The 18,449-nt window shown below is 42.6% G+C and overlaps 1 protein-coding gene across 7 annotated transcripts in view; it reads right to left on the reverse strand.

The window, feature by feature from the left end:
• Positions 1-18,449, reverse strand: part of lama2 (laminin, alpha 2) — a 158,673-nt gene that overhangs the window by 15,179 nt on the left and 125,045 nt on the right. For 6 of the 7 annotated variants that reach the window (XM_080832117.1, XM_080832116.1, XM_080832115.1 and 3 more), the window contains 16 exons: positions 17,485-17,648; positions 16,335-16,473; positions 14,647-14,749; positions 12,917-13,033; positions 11,450-11,632; positions 8,477-8,631; positions 7,737-7,880; positions 6,709-6,842; positions 6,368-6,527; positions 6,032-6,156; positions 5,651-5,813; positions 5,275-5,419; positions 4,663-4,798; positions 4,007-4,021; positions 3,302-3,422; positions 240-422 (listed from right to left, as the gene is read on the reverse strand). In XM_080832117.1, the coding sequence (XP_080688243.1) occupies positions 240-422; positions 3,302-3,422; positions 4,007-4,021; positions 4,663-4,798; positions 5,275-5,419; positions 5,651-5,813; positions 6,032-6,156; positions 6,368-6,527; positions 6,709-6,842; positions 7,737-7,880; positions 8,477-8,631; positions 11,450-11,632; positions 12,917-13,033; positions 14,647-14,749; positions 16,335-16,473; positions 17,485-17,648 (2,187 nt within the window). The remainder of the gene's footprint in view (positions 1-239; positions 423-3,301; positions 3,423-4,006; positions 4,022-4,662; positions 4,799-5,274; positions 5,420-5,650; positions 5,814-6,031; positions 6,157-6,367; positions 6,528-6,708; positions 6,843-7,736; positions 7,881-8,476; positions 8,632-11,449; positions 11,633-12,916; positions 13,034-14,646; positions 14,750-16,334; positions 16,474-17,484; positions 17,649-18,449) is intronic. The other variant, XM_080832113.1, reaches the window with a different exon arrangement.

The following is an 18,449-nucleotide window of genomic DNA, read 5'->3' on the forward strand; positions in this document are numbered from 1 at the left end:
AACAGTTTTAGCTGTGCAGTGCCCTTTAGTGTTTTAAACCCTCACTAATGCTGTTTCACTTGTAGCAAATTAGGATTTAAACTGTTTATGGCCTCACTTGTGAAAAAGTAATATGTCAGCTGAACTGATGTGTCCACATCCTTGTTATACAGTACATCAATACTTATAGCTACTAGTGCCACAGGCTTCTCCCTTATGGAGGTCCTTGTTTTTGAGTGAGACGGGGAGACGTGTCTCACCTCTCCTGTCTGTCTGCGCCTCCTCCTGGGCGTCTGGAAGAGGGGGATGCCCCCCTTGCCGTAGACGATAATGCCCGTGTCACTCTTGGTGTTGAAGGAGAGAGAGATCTCGGTGCCCACGATGAAGGGGGCGGATGGCAGCTCCATGAAGCCTGGCTTGGGGAAGCTGACTGTGTGCAGGTTCTGCATGGGAGAAAGAGGGAATGCACTGGTTAAACAATCTCTTCTCTTTTGACAAAGGCTTGCCAACAGGGATGAGGCTGACTGAATAGATTGAACAGATTGAATTGACTGAACAGTTTAGATCTTAGTATGAAGACAGGGAAAATTTGGAGATAATGGGCACATAGACGCAGAGTGATAACCCAAACAACCCAATATACAATGGACCTACAGTGCCCTCCACAATTATTGGCACCCTTAGTGAATGTGACCAAAACAGGCTATGAAAAAATATGTCTTTGCTGTTTATCCTCTTGGTCTTTCACTCAATTATTCACAAAAATCTTATTATTGAAAGAAAAAAAAAATTCTCCAAAACAGATGTGCCACAATTATTGGCACCCCTTAATTTAATGTTTTGAGCAGCCTCCCTTTGCCTAGATAACAGCTCTGACTCTTCTCCTATAATGCGTGATGAGGTTGGTGAACACATGGCACGGGATCTGAGACCATTCCTACATACAGTATCTCTCCAGATCCTTCAGATTCTTAGGTCAACGCTTGTATATTCGGCTTCAGCTCTTCCCACAGATTTTCTATGGGGTTTAGGTCGGGGGACAGTGATGGCCATGGCAAAACCTTTATTCCGCTGTCGGTTTACAATATTTGTGTTGACTTTGAGGTGTGCTTCAGATCATTGTCCTGCTGGAAGGTCCAACCATGGCCCATTTTAAGCTTCCTAGAGGGGGCTGTTAGGTTTTCATTTAATATCTGCTGGTATTTGATGGAGTCTACGCCAAACTCACCTTTGATGTTTGATGCCAAAAAGCTTTATTTTGGTCTTATCTGACCATATAACTCGGTCCCATTGAAAGTCTGACTTACATTTGGCAAACTGTAGGCGCTTTAGTTTGTTGTTGATTGACAGCAGAGGCTTTTTCTGGCAACCCTCCAAAACATCTTGTGGTGATGGAGGTGGCGTCTGATGGTAGTTCTGGAGACTTTATGACCCCAGGACTCAATTTACCTCTGCAATTCTCCAGCTGTGAACCTTGGAGATTCTTTTGACAGTTGAACCATCCTCCTCATGGTGCGTGGGGTCAATTTCAGATGGGTCCTCTTTCAGGCTGATTCCTTACATCTCCTGTCGCTCTGAACTTTTTAACTTTTTCCCTGATTGTGCAAATGGGTCTTTTCAACAGTTTAGATATTTTCCGCATTTCTGCAGCTCAACAACTTTTTGTGTCACTTCGACACTGTGTTCTTTTGTCTTTCCCATCTTGATGAATGACTAAGGGTATTTGGCCTGTGTCAGCTCATATTTATACCCAAGTGAAACAGGAAGTCATGGTTGACCACTTAAAAGTTCCTAATCAAACAGGTGAACTTAAAAATGTAAAATATGACTAGTAATATACTTCAGTTAGATTTGAATTATAAGATTTTCTAGGGGTGCTAATAATTGTGGCACCCATGGTTTAGAGAAAAATATTGTATTTAATGTAAAAAAAAAAAAATCTTTCGATAATTTTACTTGAAAAGGTAAGATTTTTGTGAATATTTTGAGTGAAAGGCAGAGAGGAAAAACAGCAAAGACATATTTTTTCATAGCCTGTTTTGGTCACATTCACTAAGGGTGCCAATAATTGTGATGGGCACTGTATACTGAACCTATACATAGTCAATATACAATGGACCTATATACACTGAACCTATACATAGTCAATATACAATGGACCTACATATACACTGAACCTATACATAGTCAATATACAATGGACCTGTCACTGAACCTAAACATAGTCAGTATACAATGGACCTATCACTGAACCTTAACATAGTCAATATACAATGGACCTATCACTGAACCTAAACATAGTCTATATACAATGGACCTATATACACTGAACCTATACATTATCAGACTCGATAACTCACTTAGAAATCTTTGATCCATTAAAATGTGTCCAAGTAGGGACACATCAGACACAGAAGGGTACTGTAGACTAATTGAAAAACTCATATGAAGAAAGAGTGGGTGCATTAAGAGCACTTCATTTAAATGAAGTGTGTACTTAGATAAAAATGTTTTAATGCAGTGTGTAAACAAGGTCACATAATCAGGAATAGCAGCATTCGTATTTCCCTTTTATAAATTACTGCCAATTCACTGTCTAAATGTTTATATTTATCACAAAGAAACCTGGAATCCATTGAAAATCCATTTAAATGTCATTTCAAAGTCAATAGCATCTGGAAACATTACGAGCAAAAAATGAGTCTACGTTTTTTTTTGAAGCACAGATACGACGTGTAACCCAGACACGTACTGAATGCAGAATGTGCACAGTTACCGATGCTACTTCAATTCTTCATTACAGTGTACATGTATTTTCTCTGCCACGCTGGCCTGATCTCAGTCAAAGAAGTACTATGTATTATGCTTCTCGATATCACCCTTAAGCACTTTGCCTGATCTCCAGCCTTATGTTTCTCATCGAGGTTACGAGAATCTGATTCAGAAATTCTTCCTACAAAATGATAAGATGGTGTATCATCATTGATACTGTACTCTTGCATTTGAATTCCATCCCCCTTATGTTTTGCTTTACTACTGTATGAAGCCTTCCCCTTATTCAGGAAGTTTGGTCCCGGCACTGTGAAATATTTCAGCAGTCTTTATGAATAAATAAAATGGCTCAGAAGGTATGGAGGAGATGAAACAGAAAATATAAGAAAGAGAAAAAAGGGGCTGACTACAGTCTTCACTGTTTTTATTAAGCATCTTAAATGTTTCAGAGTGTCTCTTGTGCCCATGTCTTGTGTCTAGATGCTCCAGACAGCTGCGTTAATTTCACAGACTGCAATGTGCTCATGTCTGATTGAATGAGTGTAGTTACCTCTATGGAACAGCCCTTGGACAGACCAGTGTAATCAGGGCTACTCAGTAGATTGTATGGCGTTCTGGAAACTTCTATGTCTTTCAAGCAGCCTGCAAATCTTTTTGTAGTGACCTCAGGCCTAAGGGACAAGACAGAGAGCATTAGTCTGTAGGCAACCAGTGTCATTCTTTCTTTCTTTCTTTCTGTACAATGCCATCAAAATGTAGAGGAAAAGGTATCATTTTTAGCACATTTTGATTAACATTAATCACTCTTTCATTCCACAATGCAAGTCTGATCAGAGCTTCCATCAACACTTCCATTTCATTAAATTAACGTCAGTCCTGCAATGAGAGATAAGCTTCTTGGGTAGTGCAGAGGCAGAGCATTAACAGATGGTGAAAAAAAGCCTTATAAAAGCAGAGAGATGGAAGCAGTGCTGGTCTCCAGAAAGTTTGCCCTTCGCTAACTTTGTGAAGAGATGGGAATAGAATTTTTTTTGAGATTATAAGCTTTCTCTGCAATTCTTCCCTCCCCTGATAGGATTCTGCTGACCAGCACGGGAAGCCAGAAAACAGGAGGAAGGTGTGTCTGTGAGGAAGTGACCGTCATGAGTGAATGGGTGGCTGCTTGTGGAAGGAGCAAAGCTATAAGAGAGTGAATGGTGGCTAATATGCTAATCTGCTACATGCAATAAAATGTGTGTAACAATTTTGCTTTTACCTTGACTTGATACTGCTAGAGTAAAACAGAACAAAACAGGTCACTTTAACCACTTTCAGTAAATGTTTACATTGGTACAGACTTCGGAGAGCTTGGGCTTGAACATTTAAGTTCTGACAAGATAATATTTTTCAAGGTACCAGAAACCGAAGACATTTGAAGGCATTCACATTAGTTCATTCTTTGATTGCTTTGATGCGAGAAAGTAAAAAAAACGAAATACATTCCATACAAACTAAGGCACATGGTAAAATACTCCATTATCCTAGCCTTGGCAAAATAAAGATAACCTTACTCATCAAAAGATTCTTTGGCTGATAGAAAAACAACATTTGGTCAGTAATAATGGGCTTGTCAAGGCCCAGTCTAAGCTGTGAATGGGCTAAGCCTCCTTTCTATGTTTCCGTAAGGACATCACACATGAAATGAACACAATAGAGTGACCTAGAAAAAGGCAGAGTCATAGAGAGGAGAGGAGTGGAGTGGAGTGGAGTGGAGAGGGAAAAAAAATTCCTAAAGTTTGAACAAAACAGTGTCAAACAGGGACTTTGGAGGTCATGTAGCAGGTTTAACTTTTGAAAGAACTTTGCTTTTCTTCACTTTTCTTTTCACTTTTCAATGTTTTTTCTACAGATTTCCAGCGGTGCAAGACTCACCTGTAATTGCCTACGATAGGTAAGCCGCCAAAGTAGATCCGTTCGTCCCTTAGGTTGAGTCCGGAGCTGCTGCCTTTGGAGGATACATCCACTCTTTCCTCCTCGCCACTGTCCACGTCTACTACAGTCACTGTACCTGCAAGGACGACATGGGGCAGGATTATTTACAGTTAAACAAGAACCAAATACAGAAACACTGCCGTTTTCAAAAACCAAATACTTGCCAAGGTTAATGGCTGCATACAGTAGTATTTGTTTGCGCAAACCTGCCAGCAAACCAGTCAGTTCTACCCTGAGAACTCGTTCCTCATACTTAGATGAACAGGAGGACACATACAGGTCCTCTAAAGCTGCTGTGTAAATACACCTGATTTTGCTCACTGGTCTCAGTGAGGAGGTAGAAAACATCAAGGAGATCATCATCACTGATGAAATCAATGCTGGTGGAATAGCCCTTTTTAAAGCACTAGTTCTGGGTATAGGCCATACAGAATTGTAAAAAACACCTTTGAATGGAAGACTTAAACCTTTCTTTTTGTGCTGTGCTATGTGTGAAATGCTGTGTTCACATCTTGCATTAACAGGGATTAAGGGATGAATGTGGTTGGATACCTTGGTTCTTGCTGCGTGACATGGTGAAGGACTTCCATTTGCCGTCGTTGTAGCGCCTGGTGGTGGTCACTGAGCCGGTGCCTGAGCCAAGGTCAAAGCTGACCTGCATCCGACCGTCAGTCAGCTCCACACTCATGAAGTCCTTCTGCCTCAGAGAGAGGTGGGGCAGTAGCAGATGGTGGTGATGGGACAGAGAGAGTAAAGGAGACAGTAGGTTGGTGAGAGGTTTGCAGTAAAAGAATGAATAAATCATAAAAAAGAACAAAAAGTCTTAATGACTATTACATGCCATGTTAAGCTAAATGTGTGTGAGTGTCTATATATACATGCATAGGTGTGTTTGTGTGTGTGTTGGTGTTCTAAGACTGTCTCTTACCATGTCTTTGGTGGCAAGGTACATGACCAGTGCATTGGAAGAGAGGGTACGGAACTTGAACATCACTGTTGAGATGTTGGGGTTCCAGCGGGTGGGTTTACTCACTCCTGCATAGCCCTCTCCATCAAACTGTACAGTTCCCTCTGAATCAGCAGGCTGAGGACTGTACACACACACACACACACACACACACACACACACACACACACACACACACACACACACACACACACACACACACACACACACACACACACACACACACACACACACACACACACACACACACACACACACACACACACACACACAGACACAGTCAGACTTCCATCATAAATATGTAATCTTTCTGTTTGCCAGAAGACTTAACAGAGTGGATACCTCACTGCACATCCTTTGCAGTCTCCCTCCCTGTCTCTGTAGTTCCACAGGCCGATGGGTTTCTTGTCCAGGTATGCCTCTCCCATGCAGCCATTAAAGGTGGTGGTTTTCACTGCGTCTGCTTTCTGAAATGCACACACACACACACACACTGAGATACACACTTAAATATACACAATCAAACCAACCGAACAATAATGCATCCATCCATCCATCCATCCATCCATCCATCCATCCATCCATCCATCCATCCATCCATCCATCCATCCATCCATCCAACCAACCATCCATCCATCCAATGTTGGCCTCCAGAAAGGACCTATAAATGCACACTACCTTTACTGTGCCCAAGATGCCACCGACAAACAGGTAAGCGTTCTGGTCTACATCCAGGACAGTGTAAGTCTGTGGAGAGAGTGCGCTGGTGGTGGTGGGTAGGATACCCGCTCTGGGCCCTTCTAGAGGGTGCACAGAGATGCTGCCATTCAGGCCACTCCTGGAAGAGGAATCAAGAATTAGTTGAATAACATCCTGTGGACCCCTCTCCTACATTGCACTTTCACCATCATATGTGCAGGATCTCTGGGTCTGATAATGCACCCCTCCCTAAACTCCTCTAAGCATAAGTCACACGTGTTGCAGAGTTATCTGTTATGAGAGTGGCCCTGTGATCTCACCGTGTGGCCTCGATGCGGTGCCAGTTGCCGTCGTTGATGGCCAGGTCGGGGTACTCCACCCGGCCCACTCCCGAGCCCACGTCCCACAGGAAGTTCACCTTGCCCTTCCGCATCTCGATGGCCAGGAAGTCCACCTGGAAGGAAGGGCGACCATACAAGCAGATGAGATTCCGCAGCGCACAGTGCAGTGCACCGAGCCGGGGCCTAATTACCCATCATCACATCTCCCTTTCTTCTCTCCTCCCCTCATTCTCCCCTTCCTAACCCCCCCACACTGCAATGTGACCCCCAAACTCCCAAGGAGAAGGGGGGGTGCAGGCAACTCCACTGTTGGAGTAAAAGACAAAGACGAGCGTTGAGTCGAGACGTGGGGAAATGAAGAGGAGCAACAGGTACTTTGATTTCCATGGGGAAATCAGCCACAGCGGCGGAGCCAGATGAGACGCTCTGCTCCGGAGCCTCTGTGGCTAATTGCCGTGCCTGCCGCCACCCCTGCCGCACAAGGGCTAATATCACATGCCCCTCCCGGCAGGCACACGCATGAGAAGTAATAACACTATCATTATTTTCTTTCTCAGTCGAGGGTAATTGGTGTTTATCACATGATTGAAGAAAATGAAGGAATTATTTCTAATTCCTCCGGTGGGGTGTGTGGTGTGCATTCTTCGCTTGAGGAAGGGTAAAACAACAAGCTAAATCAATGGCACTGTTTATTTTCCCCGGCTATATGTTTACTGACCAGACTGACACCAATTTCATATAATATAATTTCATGATGGATTTTCTATATATCATTCAATACATGCTTTTGTGCACAGTAAGATGTACTTATTGTTTTGGAGAGTTTTAGCTCCAAGGGAACTGAACTACTCTTCTCTGCGCCAGAAGCTAACATGCTGCAGTGGAACCCTGTCTGCTCTGCTCCACATTTTCATAGCCCAATACAGACGTGTTTGGTCCATTAATCATGAAAGCCTTTGGTTCTCAAAGAGTCTCCCCTCTGAGGCTCCAGAGGCTTCAGGACTCACATATTTGGCGCTGCCTAGGTAGAAGAGAAGGTTGTCCGCCGTGGTGGTCTTGACGTTGAGGATGATGGTGTTGTAGCTGCCCTTCTTGATATCGGGCCGGTAGGCACGGATACAGTCTCCACCAGAGGACACGGACACTTTGATCTGGAGGACAGGAGACAGGGAGAGAGAGAAAGAGAGAGAGAGACATGGAAAAACAAAAGGAACAAGTCAAGGATTTAGTCGTGTCCTTAAGATATCAATCTTGAGATATGTTTAATGTATGAAGCTTCTGTTCAATAGTTACAGTAATAATCTGCTGGATAAAATATTTAAATTTTCATTGAGGGGGAGTGAACTTGAGTGATTGTGACTGATGATTATTGATGCTTGCATATATTATGCTATTATGCTAAGTTTATTGAGATAACATCTATATTTTGAGGAATGCATTAAAGAAGATATTTCAACGTAATGTTTTCGCATATAGGGTAACATGAACTAAGAAGCAGCCAGCCTCTTTGCATAGCTGGTTGTGTGTGTATGGAAATAGAGGTCTATGCAGGGACATTGGTATGATACTCACAGGATTGGCCTGACTCTCTGTGTGTGTGTGCAATTGCTGCAGGTGATGGGTAAGAGTGGGTGTGACTGTGGGCCTGTTTGTGTTTCTACATGTGTGTTTGTGTGTGTGTGTGTGTGAAGATACATAGGTTGTGTGTGTATGTGTGTGTGTGTGTGTGTGTGTGTGTGTGACTCACTGAGTTGGCCTGCTTGCGGGCCTGGTTGATGAGCTCTTTGATCTGTGAGATGTTCTTCTTCAGGTTGTCCTGCAGCTCCTTCATGGGCTTCAGCTTCTCCAGCAGACGGTCCGCCTCGTTCTCCAGATCCCTGACTTTAGCCCCCGCTGCATGAACTATACACACACACACACACACACACACACACACACACACACACACACACACACACACACACACACACACACACACACACACGCAGATAAAGACAAACAAACACATACCACACAAACAGGGATAGAGGGAGGAAATGGCAGCGAGATAAGAAGTAGTGGCTGTACAGGTGACTGACAAAGGTGCTTTTGCCACCATAACAAAACCAGCAACACCAGTAAAAAGCAGAGAGAGAGAAAGACAGAATTAGAAAAAGGAAGGAGAGAGCGAAAGAGCAAGCCACGGAGATAAACAGCAGCAATAGGACATTAGCCATGTCTTAATAACTTATTTAGCTGCATTCAAAGTAGAGACAAAAATCCAAAGGACAAGACGACAAGTAAAAGGCTTACTATGCATTCACAATTAGCTTAATCATTTCTTCTTTTTTTTTTTTTTTTTTTACTCCTAAGCGCACATTAGGATAACACGCTTAGTGAAGCTTTCAGCAACTGCTCCTAATCCTGTTGAAGTGAAAACTGAGAGACAGTTAGACAGGAGACAGAAAGGAACAAGAGCATTGAGAGAGAGAGAGAGAGAGAGAGACAGAGAAAGAGACAGAGCGAAGGATTAGGAGAAGGAGAGAGAGTGAGAGAAAGAGGCAAAAGGCAGAATAAGAAATTGAGAGAGTGAGTGAGCGAAAGAGAGAAAGAAAAAGGGGTTGCGAGAGAAAGAGAGAGAGAGAACAAGGGATTAAGAAAAGAAACAGAAGAAGGATATGCAGGGCTGATGAAACCCACATGCATCAGCCTGAGCTGGAGGAGGAAGCAGGGGGGTTAACTTGAGGCGACGTGGCAGGAAGCATAAACAAACCAAATGTGAAAGTATACGTACTTATCGCTGGGAATGTTCAAAAGACACAGGGGAACAAAAACAAGGATAGGGGAGGGGACAAAAAAAAACAAGTGACACAGTTACAAATGTGAGACACCGCCAAAAAACTACAATACAATGTGTGAGCTGATGATTGCCGTTTACATTGTATTCTGTTAATGCGCCAATTTCAAACACACATACAGTGCCACTTGAAAGTATGTGAACCCCTTGAGCACTTAAGCGTTTTCTGTTGTTTTACCATGATTTTTCATTTTTTTATCACCAATTTTCCATAGATGAAATGTCAGGTTTATGTTTATCATTTGCATGTACGTGTTTAGAGGAAATTGTTTGAGTAGCCGAAAAACTACATGAAACATGGAATTAGTCCATTTCAAAAGTAAGTGAACCCCCAGCTGAATTGATAAAGTCAAGCAGGTAACAGATTCAGTGAAACTTATTTGGGTGATTAATTAGTCAATTGAGCAAACCGATCATCTGAGACATACTTAGGGAAAGGTTTGGGCAACACAGATTAAAAGAGAGAGGAAACCAACCAAACTACTGTAGTGCCAAGGTGTACCCACACAGATCAACAATGCCGAGAGGAAACGAGATATCCGAGAACATCAGGAAGAAGGTACTGACAGCCCATCAGTCTTGGGAAAGCTATAAGACCATCTCCAAAAGATTCCAGCTCCATCCATCCATCCAAGACAAATAATTTTGAAATGGAGGGCATTCAACATGACCGCATCTCTGCCTAGAAGTTGACGCCCATCAAGACCATCACCAAGAAGCACCAGAAGAAGAATAAATCAGGTAAAAGTCAACCCACACATAACCTCTAAAGAGTTTCGGACCTCTCTGGCAGCATCTGGGGTAAATGTACATGGGTCTACAATCAGACGAAAATTGTTGGTTTTGATCGTGACAAAATAATTCTATCTCGGACTCATCTGTTTAAAGAAGGGACTTCCAGAAGGCCTTTAGTTTATCCAAGTGCTCTCGGGCAAAGTTGAAACGGGCAGTTTTGTTCTTTCTTGAGAGCAGAGGCTTCCTTCTAGCAACCCGATCATGAATGTTATGTCTATTCAATTTTCGTCTGATTGTAGACCCATGTACATTTTCCCCAGATGCTGCCAGAGAGGTCCGAAACTCTTTAGAGGTTATGTGTGGGTTGACTTTTACCTGATTTATTCTTCTTCTGGTGCTTCTTGGTGATGGTCTTGATGGGCGTCCACTTCTAGGCAGAGATGCGGTCATGTTGAATGCCCTCCATTTCTAAATTATTTGTCTTGGATGGATGGATGGATGGAGCTGGAATCTTTTGGAGATGGTCTTATAGCTTTCCCAAGACTGATGGGCTGTCAGAACCTTCTTCCTGATGTTCTCGGATATCTCGTTTCCTTTCGGCATTGTTGATCTGTGTGGGTACACCTTGGCACTACAGTAGTTTGGTTGGTTTCCTCTCTCTTTTAATCTGTGTTGCCCAAACCTTTCCCTAAGGATGTCTCAGATGATCGGTTTGCTTAATTGACTAATTAAGCACCTAAATAAGTTTCACTGAATCTGTTACCTGCTTGACTTTACCAATTCAGCCGGGGGTTCACTTACTTTTGAAATGGACTAATTCCATGTTCCATGTAGTCTTTTGGCTACTCAAACAATTCCCTCTAAAAAAAGTAGACGCAAATGATAAACATAAACCTGACATTCCTTCTATGGAAAATTGGTGATGAAAAAAATGAAAAATCATGGTAAAACAACAGAAAACTCCTAAGTGGTCAAGGGGTTCACATACTTTAAAGTGGCACTGTATATATACATAAACAGAAAGGGACAGAGAGAGACACACAGAGTCAGAACTAAGCGAGTGTTGTGCTTTGACAATACTGTTGTGTATTACAGTCATGCACATAGAACCCAAAAACTGAGTGATCAGGGACAGACAGATATTCGTACTGTTTTTGTCGGGGTCCTGGATCATGTTGTTGGCCTTGCTGACGTCGTCGGCCAGCTTGCTGTAGTTCCGCTGGATGCCCATCAGGTTGACGTTCATGTCGCGGAGGCGTGCTAGCACGTCATTGGCCGTCTCGTTGGCCTTGCCTGCCTTTTCCTTGGTGGCCTGGATAATCACCGCCGTATCTGATGAGCACAAGCACAGACTGAGGCTTAACTCAGGCCCATAAAGAAAACAAAAAACATTAAAATATAGAGTTCTCCCCTGTTTCCTTAGTAATAAGCATTATAGTTGTTATTGATCAAATACATATATGAATCACTCTTATTATATACCAGTGTTTCCCCTACAATGATATTAGGGTGGCGCCCCGCCCCCCCAACGGCCCCGCCCGCCCCCCCTGGAAGCTCAAGTAAAAAAAATAAAAAATAAAAAATTATTATTATTATTTTTTTTCTTTTCTAAATATAGCGCCAGATCACAAAATAAGTAATTTAAGGTTACCTTTACCATAAAACATGTAAAATTATACTTATTTTTTAAGTAAAACTGCTTATCCTAACCCCTAATCCTGAAGTATAATTGTTGCATACTGTTACTGTAAGATGTTATATTGACTGCTGTCATTAAAAGAAACACACGAACATCATAATTCATTTAAGTGTTTGTGTCCATGTCCGCCGCCGCGACACATCGTGCCGCCGTCCCCCTCCCCCCCCCCCCCAAGCTGTAAACCTAGGGGAAACACTGTATACAGTATATACCTCATACCTCAAAATGTTTTTGCCTCTTTGCAGTATACAGTCATTCTGCTGACAATGCAAAACTTCATATAAATGAAGTAAGATACAGTTAAGTTAAATAAATATAACAACATATCCTCATTTCTCAATGTCACTCCACCAGTAGACATTCAACAAAAACTTTTATTGGAAGCAACTAGAGGTTTGGGGATGTGGTTTTGTTGCTGCCTGAGATGCGAACCTGTGGCCCTGATGTTGCTGGTGCTCATGATCTCTCTGTTCTCTGTGTGCAGTTTCACTACATCGCTTCATTTGAATGAGCGTCTGGCCGTGCTCCTCTGCGCCCTGACTGTCTAGACTCTACGTGGTGTCTGAGCCACAGAGATGCTTCGGAGTGTCGAGGGCACAACTTGTGATGAGCCCCGCATCCCAGCGGGTTGTCATAGCGACCGTTTTTCTCTCAGAGTCTTCCGAGTTTAACCCCGGACACGAGAGCCCCTTTGACTTCTGTCAGAACGGAAGTGCTGGTTTCAGACTTTACAGGAGCCAGTGCTGTATCGACCGGCTGTGACAGGGGTCGCCCATCCGTGACACACACACATAAACGCACACCAACACAAATGGACTTGCGCACCTTCTCTCACACATACACACACACTCACACACACACTTACTCACTCACCCACCCACACACATTCTTTTCAATAAAGCTGAGTTGAGACTCACCGTTAGGGATAGTACCCAGCATTCCTAGGGTGTCGTTGAGGTCTTTCAACAAACCGGTGTTCTTCAGACCCGCCGCCTTCATCCTGCCTTTCAGATTCTTCAAGTTTTCTCCATTCTCTGCAATAAAAGGCAGCAATTCATTTCAGATTGTCCCACAAGCACTTATAGTGTGGGACACTTACAGTTTTTTACAATTGCTAAAACACTAAAACCCACTGGCTGAACAAAGTTCTCAGTTGCCTGAACTCATGAAGCTAATTGTGCAGTCTGTTGTCAATACCTTAAACTATTTCTCATGGTAAAACACAATTTGCAGGTCTCACTTAGACTTTTCAGCAAAACTCTAAACACATTCTCAGTCTTTAAACACATTCTGCACTCTAATTCACATGTCATCCATACTGGTAAACACAAGTGGCAACAATCAAATACAAATAGAGAACAAATGTCATTGATTGAACACAACCACTCAAAATGGATTTAACTTGTATCAAATGATGTGACACAACCAATATGAGCCAGTTTAGGGAGCAAACAGGTTGTTAAAGGTGGGAAGGAGAAAGTCTGAGCATGAATAGAAGAAACAATGTGAGGGGAGGAGGACAAGTAAACACCAGGTTGACTCCTTTGATTTGTGTCCCTTTTAATGTGGTAGTGTATATTGTAGTAGGCCTACAGTGCATTGTAGGCTGTATAAGGAGAATAGGTAAACAAGTTGTATGGCCCTGGACATTGTGCTTTCTATTTGGTACAGTTACAGTACTGATTGCTCAATAGATTTTGACTGGTTGCAGGTTCATATCAACAAAGAACAAGAGTGAGTTGTGAGTAGTGAGATGCAGGGTATACTATAGGGGTACAAGAAAGAGAAAGAACCAACACAAATTAGAGCAAAGCAAAGTAGTAATTTCTGATACATTTGTATAGCTACTATGAGAGAACATGTTTTCATTCATCAAAAGTCAATGATAGATAAATATGAAATTAGTTTGGAGGTAAAAAAAAAAAATGTACTTCTCCCTGAGAACTATATGTTTTGAACAGTGTGTTTTCTATTTTTTGGTGTATTGTTTACTGACTGCTTGAAAGTGTATATCATTTTGAACACTTTGTTTATGATTTGACAGCAGTGTTTGATTTTGAGCACAGGTAAAACTATTTTGAGGCGAAAGTTTCATTTTGCAAGAGGATACAGAGGTTTTGTAAATAGTGCTTGAAGATGAGGTTTTGTGTTTAGAGTTTAGAGAAAATGAGTGACTGTTTCGAGAATGTGTTTTAGCAATTGTAAAAAACTGTAATATAGCTACTATGAGAGAACATGTTTTCATTCATCAAAAGTCAATGATAGATAAATATGAAATTAGTTTGGAGGTAAAAAAAAAAATGTACTTCTCCCTGAGAACTATATGTTTTGAACAGTGTGTTTTCTATTTTTTGGTGTATTGTTTACTGACTGCTTGAAAGTGTATATCATTTTGAACACTTTGTTTATGATTTGACAGCAGTGTTTGATTTTGAGCACAGGTAAAACTGTTTTGAGGCGAAAGTTTCATTTTGCAAGAGGATACAGAGGTTTTGTAAATAGTGCTTGAAGATGAGGTTTTGTGTTTAGAGTTTAGAGAAAATGAGTGACTGTTTCAAGAATGTGTTTTAGCAATTGTAAAAAACTGTAACTGCTCAAATGCTCTGCGATCTGAAAAACCATTAAGTGGAAATGAGCTCTGTCCCACCGTTCACGTCGTTCTCCAGCTTCTTGGCCTCGTCCAATAGGTGGTAGCTTTTCTGCAGAGAGCCGCGAGCCTGGTCCTTCACAGGACCTTCAGGTCCAGTGGCCTAAGGGTCAGATACAGCATCATGGGACTCATGATTTAGTCCAATTAATTCATATATTCATATTCATTTATATTTGAACATCTGAACACAATGTTACTGTACACTGCACTTACCACACAAAATGTTTGTAAAACTAAATATAATTTGAATGTCCTTCAGCACAAGTAACTAAGCTACACTTTTACCGTTTATCTGCAAAATAAACAAGATTGTTGGCTCGAAAATGTACATTTTTGATATTTAATTCCTATACATGTGTGTGCAGACTTTTTTGCGTTTGTAACATGCGACTAGCTAGGCTTTTTTCCATAACATATGTTGTGTGTGAAGATTTAGTATAAAGGGGACAAACATTTCTTTCAACATCCCCAGCCCCGATTTTAACTCAATGGGGAATAAACGAGAGAGTGAGCGAGAAAGGATGAGGAGTCAGAGAGGCAGGGGAAAGAAAGGAAATGAAAGACAAAAGAGCGACAGAGGGAGAGAAAAGAGATTTCCGCTCACCTCCACTGGCTTTTGCGGCTGGAGCGAGGGAGGGAGGGAGCGAGGGAGGGGAGTGATAATGGTGGGGACAGAGCAGAGAGGGGACTTTGATCTGTGGTGCGCGACAAATGGAACTGAATAAAAAAGCGCCAGAGGTTGGGGAACCCGAATCACTGCTGTTCGACACATTAAGCAGTTGAAGGGTGTGTGTGTGTGTGTGTGTGTCTATGTGTGTGTGTATATGTGTATATGTGTGTGTGTGTGTGTGTGTGTGTGTGCATGTATCAAAGTAAAATAAGGAAACAGTGTTTGAATCTGCATAGAGGTGTGTTAAACAGAGTGAGAGGAATTGGGATTGAGTTTTTGTGTGGCTGCTTCAAAACATGTGTCGTGTGTTTGTGTGGATGGGGATGTGTGTGAGTCTAAACAGCTGTGCGTGTACATGTTCATTTCCAGCCTGTGTGTGTGTTTGTTTGTGTGTATGTGTTTGTATGCATGTGTCAGAGCAAAAGTACATAATTCTTTGTTCCAGTAGGGAAGATGTCTCCTCCTTCACCTCAATCAGTCCTTTGAACCTTGTTTGTGTGTGTGTGTGTTTGAGTGTGTGTGTGTGTGTGTGTGTGTGTGTGTGTGTGTGTGTGTGTGTGTGTGTGTGTGTGAGTGTGTGTGTGTGTGTGTGTGTGTGTGTGTGTGTGTGTGTGTGTGCGCCAAGGAGAAAGACTAAAACAGTGTGTGTATTTCCATAGAGGTATGGGTGCTGCAGTATGATGGCATGGGTGTGGGAGGATGACACTTTTTGTGAATGTGTATTTGTGTGTTTAAACAGCTTGTGTGTGTGTGTGTGTGTGTGTGTGTGTGTGTGTGTATGTGTTTGTGTGTGTGTGTGTGTGTGTGTGTGTGTGTGTGTGTGTGTGAGTGTGTTTGTGCATGTGTCAGAACATCAGAACATCATTCTTAATAGACTTAGGGAAGATGTCACCACCTTCACCTCAATCAGTCAGGTCTCATGCCTAGAACCTTTAAGCACGCGCGTGTGTGTGTATGCATGTGTGCGTGTGTGTGTGTATGGGTGTGTGTGGGCGTGTGTGTGCGTGTTTCTCACCAACTGCACGGCTTCTGTCCCCTGTGCCTTGGCTTCTTTGGCGACCCTGTCTGCTTCCTCAATGAAGTCTTTGATGTTGCTGTAGGCGTTGAAGGCCGCTGTGGCATTGAAGGAAAGGTTCTTAGCGTCCGCAAGGATGCTGTGAAGGAGAGACATGGTGGACAACTGGAATCAGCATCCTCTTCAGTAGATAACATAAGCGGGTGTGTGTTTCTTAGGATGAGCATGGGTGTGTGTGGATGGTAGGATGAGGGCTTGTGTATGTGTGTGTGTGTGTGTGTGTCTGTGTGCAGAATGGCACATGAGTGGAGGGAGCACTATGTATTTACCAGACACAGACACACAGACACAGACACACAGACACACAGACACACACACACACAGACACACAGACACACACACACACACACACACACACACACACACACACACACACACACACACATAGGCTACAGTTGGTATTCTTGCTGCAGGTGTTATTATGGCTCCAAACACAAAGAGCCCTTCTGCTTTCCCATGATGCCCTGAAGAACCTTACGTGTTGTTAAATTATTTTTTATTGTTCCTTCATCACGTTCCCCTCAGGTGAAGCCCAGCGTCAGTGTGCTGCAGGGGAAGTTAGAAATTCAGTGAAATGCTGCTGAAACGAACTGAAATTATTTCTTTGGGATTTTTTTTTATTCAATTCTTCCAAACGGACTACACTGAATTGTGTTTTCTGACATTCTACTCAGCACTTGAACAAACTAAAAGTGCTCAATATGCTCTCAGCAGAAATACTAGCAGTGGGGGAGCAGTAAATTATTTATAACCTGTCGCACTTCTCTTTCCAAAAATGTGTCCTAAAATGAAGAAAATGAATGATGACAGTAATAATTAAGGAAAGGATAACTCATCGTTAAAAGAGTCTGAACAAGACGTTGTGGGCCTGTTCCTGATGGGGCACTGTGATAATGGATCTGATTTGATCTGGATTTGAGAAGCGGTGTGCCCTACGTTTGCAGGGCAGGGAAGTCATTTAGTTAGACTCACTCTCCCATTTTCCTCTCTCTCCTTCCATCTATCTCTCACTCACTTTCTCTGTCACACACACACACACACACACACACACACACACACACACACACACACACACACACACAAATCCTACCCGTCCAATATAGCGGCAGACTCGTTAAGCTCTGCGGCGTGGCCCTCGGCCCTCAGCAGCAGGTCAGGCAGTGTGTTGTCACTCAGGCCGCTGGTCAGGCGGCTCACCCTGTAGTCCAGCTGGTCATGCAGTGGGCCGAGCTCCCGGCTCATGGAGTCCAGATCCTAAACAAACACACATGTGGACAGTCAACATGCACTCAGAACACAACAGCTCTCACTGCACACTCACATTTTTCAACCAGTGAATAAATGTTTATAATTTATATTAGTTATTGCTAAAGATCATTATTACTGTTAAGACCCCTGCCTGGTATGTATTGATCTTGCCCACTCTGTGCAGGGGGATAAGAAGACCTGTTCCCATCCCTTAACCGACGTTCTCTATATTCTTTAATACATTTACATTATTATTTGCAACTTCCTGTGGCCTCCCCTTCATGTAGCCATGTTCTGAGCAAAGTGTGTGTAATATTACAAACTATTACTAAGAACAATAAGAACGATACAATTAATACACTAATAATTCACTATACAATTCCTGTAATGGTGTAACTATAATCCCTGGCAGGACAGTATGTGACGAGAGTTTAGGTTTCATGTCCAACAGAAACAGGGAAGGAAGTAGTTAGAGCATTACTGTCCATGGCCTCGTTTCCCGATAACGACGTATCTTAATGTTCTACGTGGATTTTGGCGACATAGTAGACTCAGTAACACTTTCTATTTACGAGCGTCTCCCGAATATCATCTTAAAGTCAGGTGCACGAGCGCACCGTGCACGCGTCCTTAAGTATCTCTTAGGGTGGAGCTGTCCATCACAGTGGTTCTGAAAGGAAAGTAGTCGATGCCAGAAGAGTGGATTTTCTCGCTTGTGTATACATGGGTTTCTCGGCTACGTCATCACTGGTTGTGTGCGCAATCTCGCTGCAGAAAGAAGCAAGATAACGTTGAAGTGGATGAGAA

This window comes from Sprattus sprattus (assembly GCF_963457725.1).
Source record: "Sprattus sprattus genome assembly, chromosome: 2".
NCBI classification, from domain to species: Eukaryota; Metazoa; Chordata; class Actinopteri; order Clupeiformes; family Clupeidae; genus Sprattus; species Sprattus sprattus.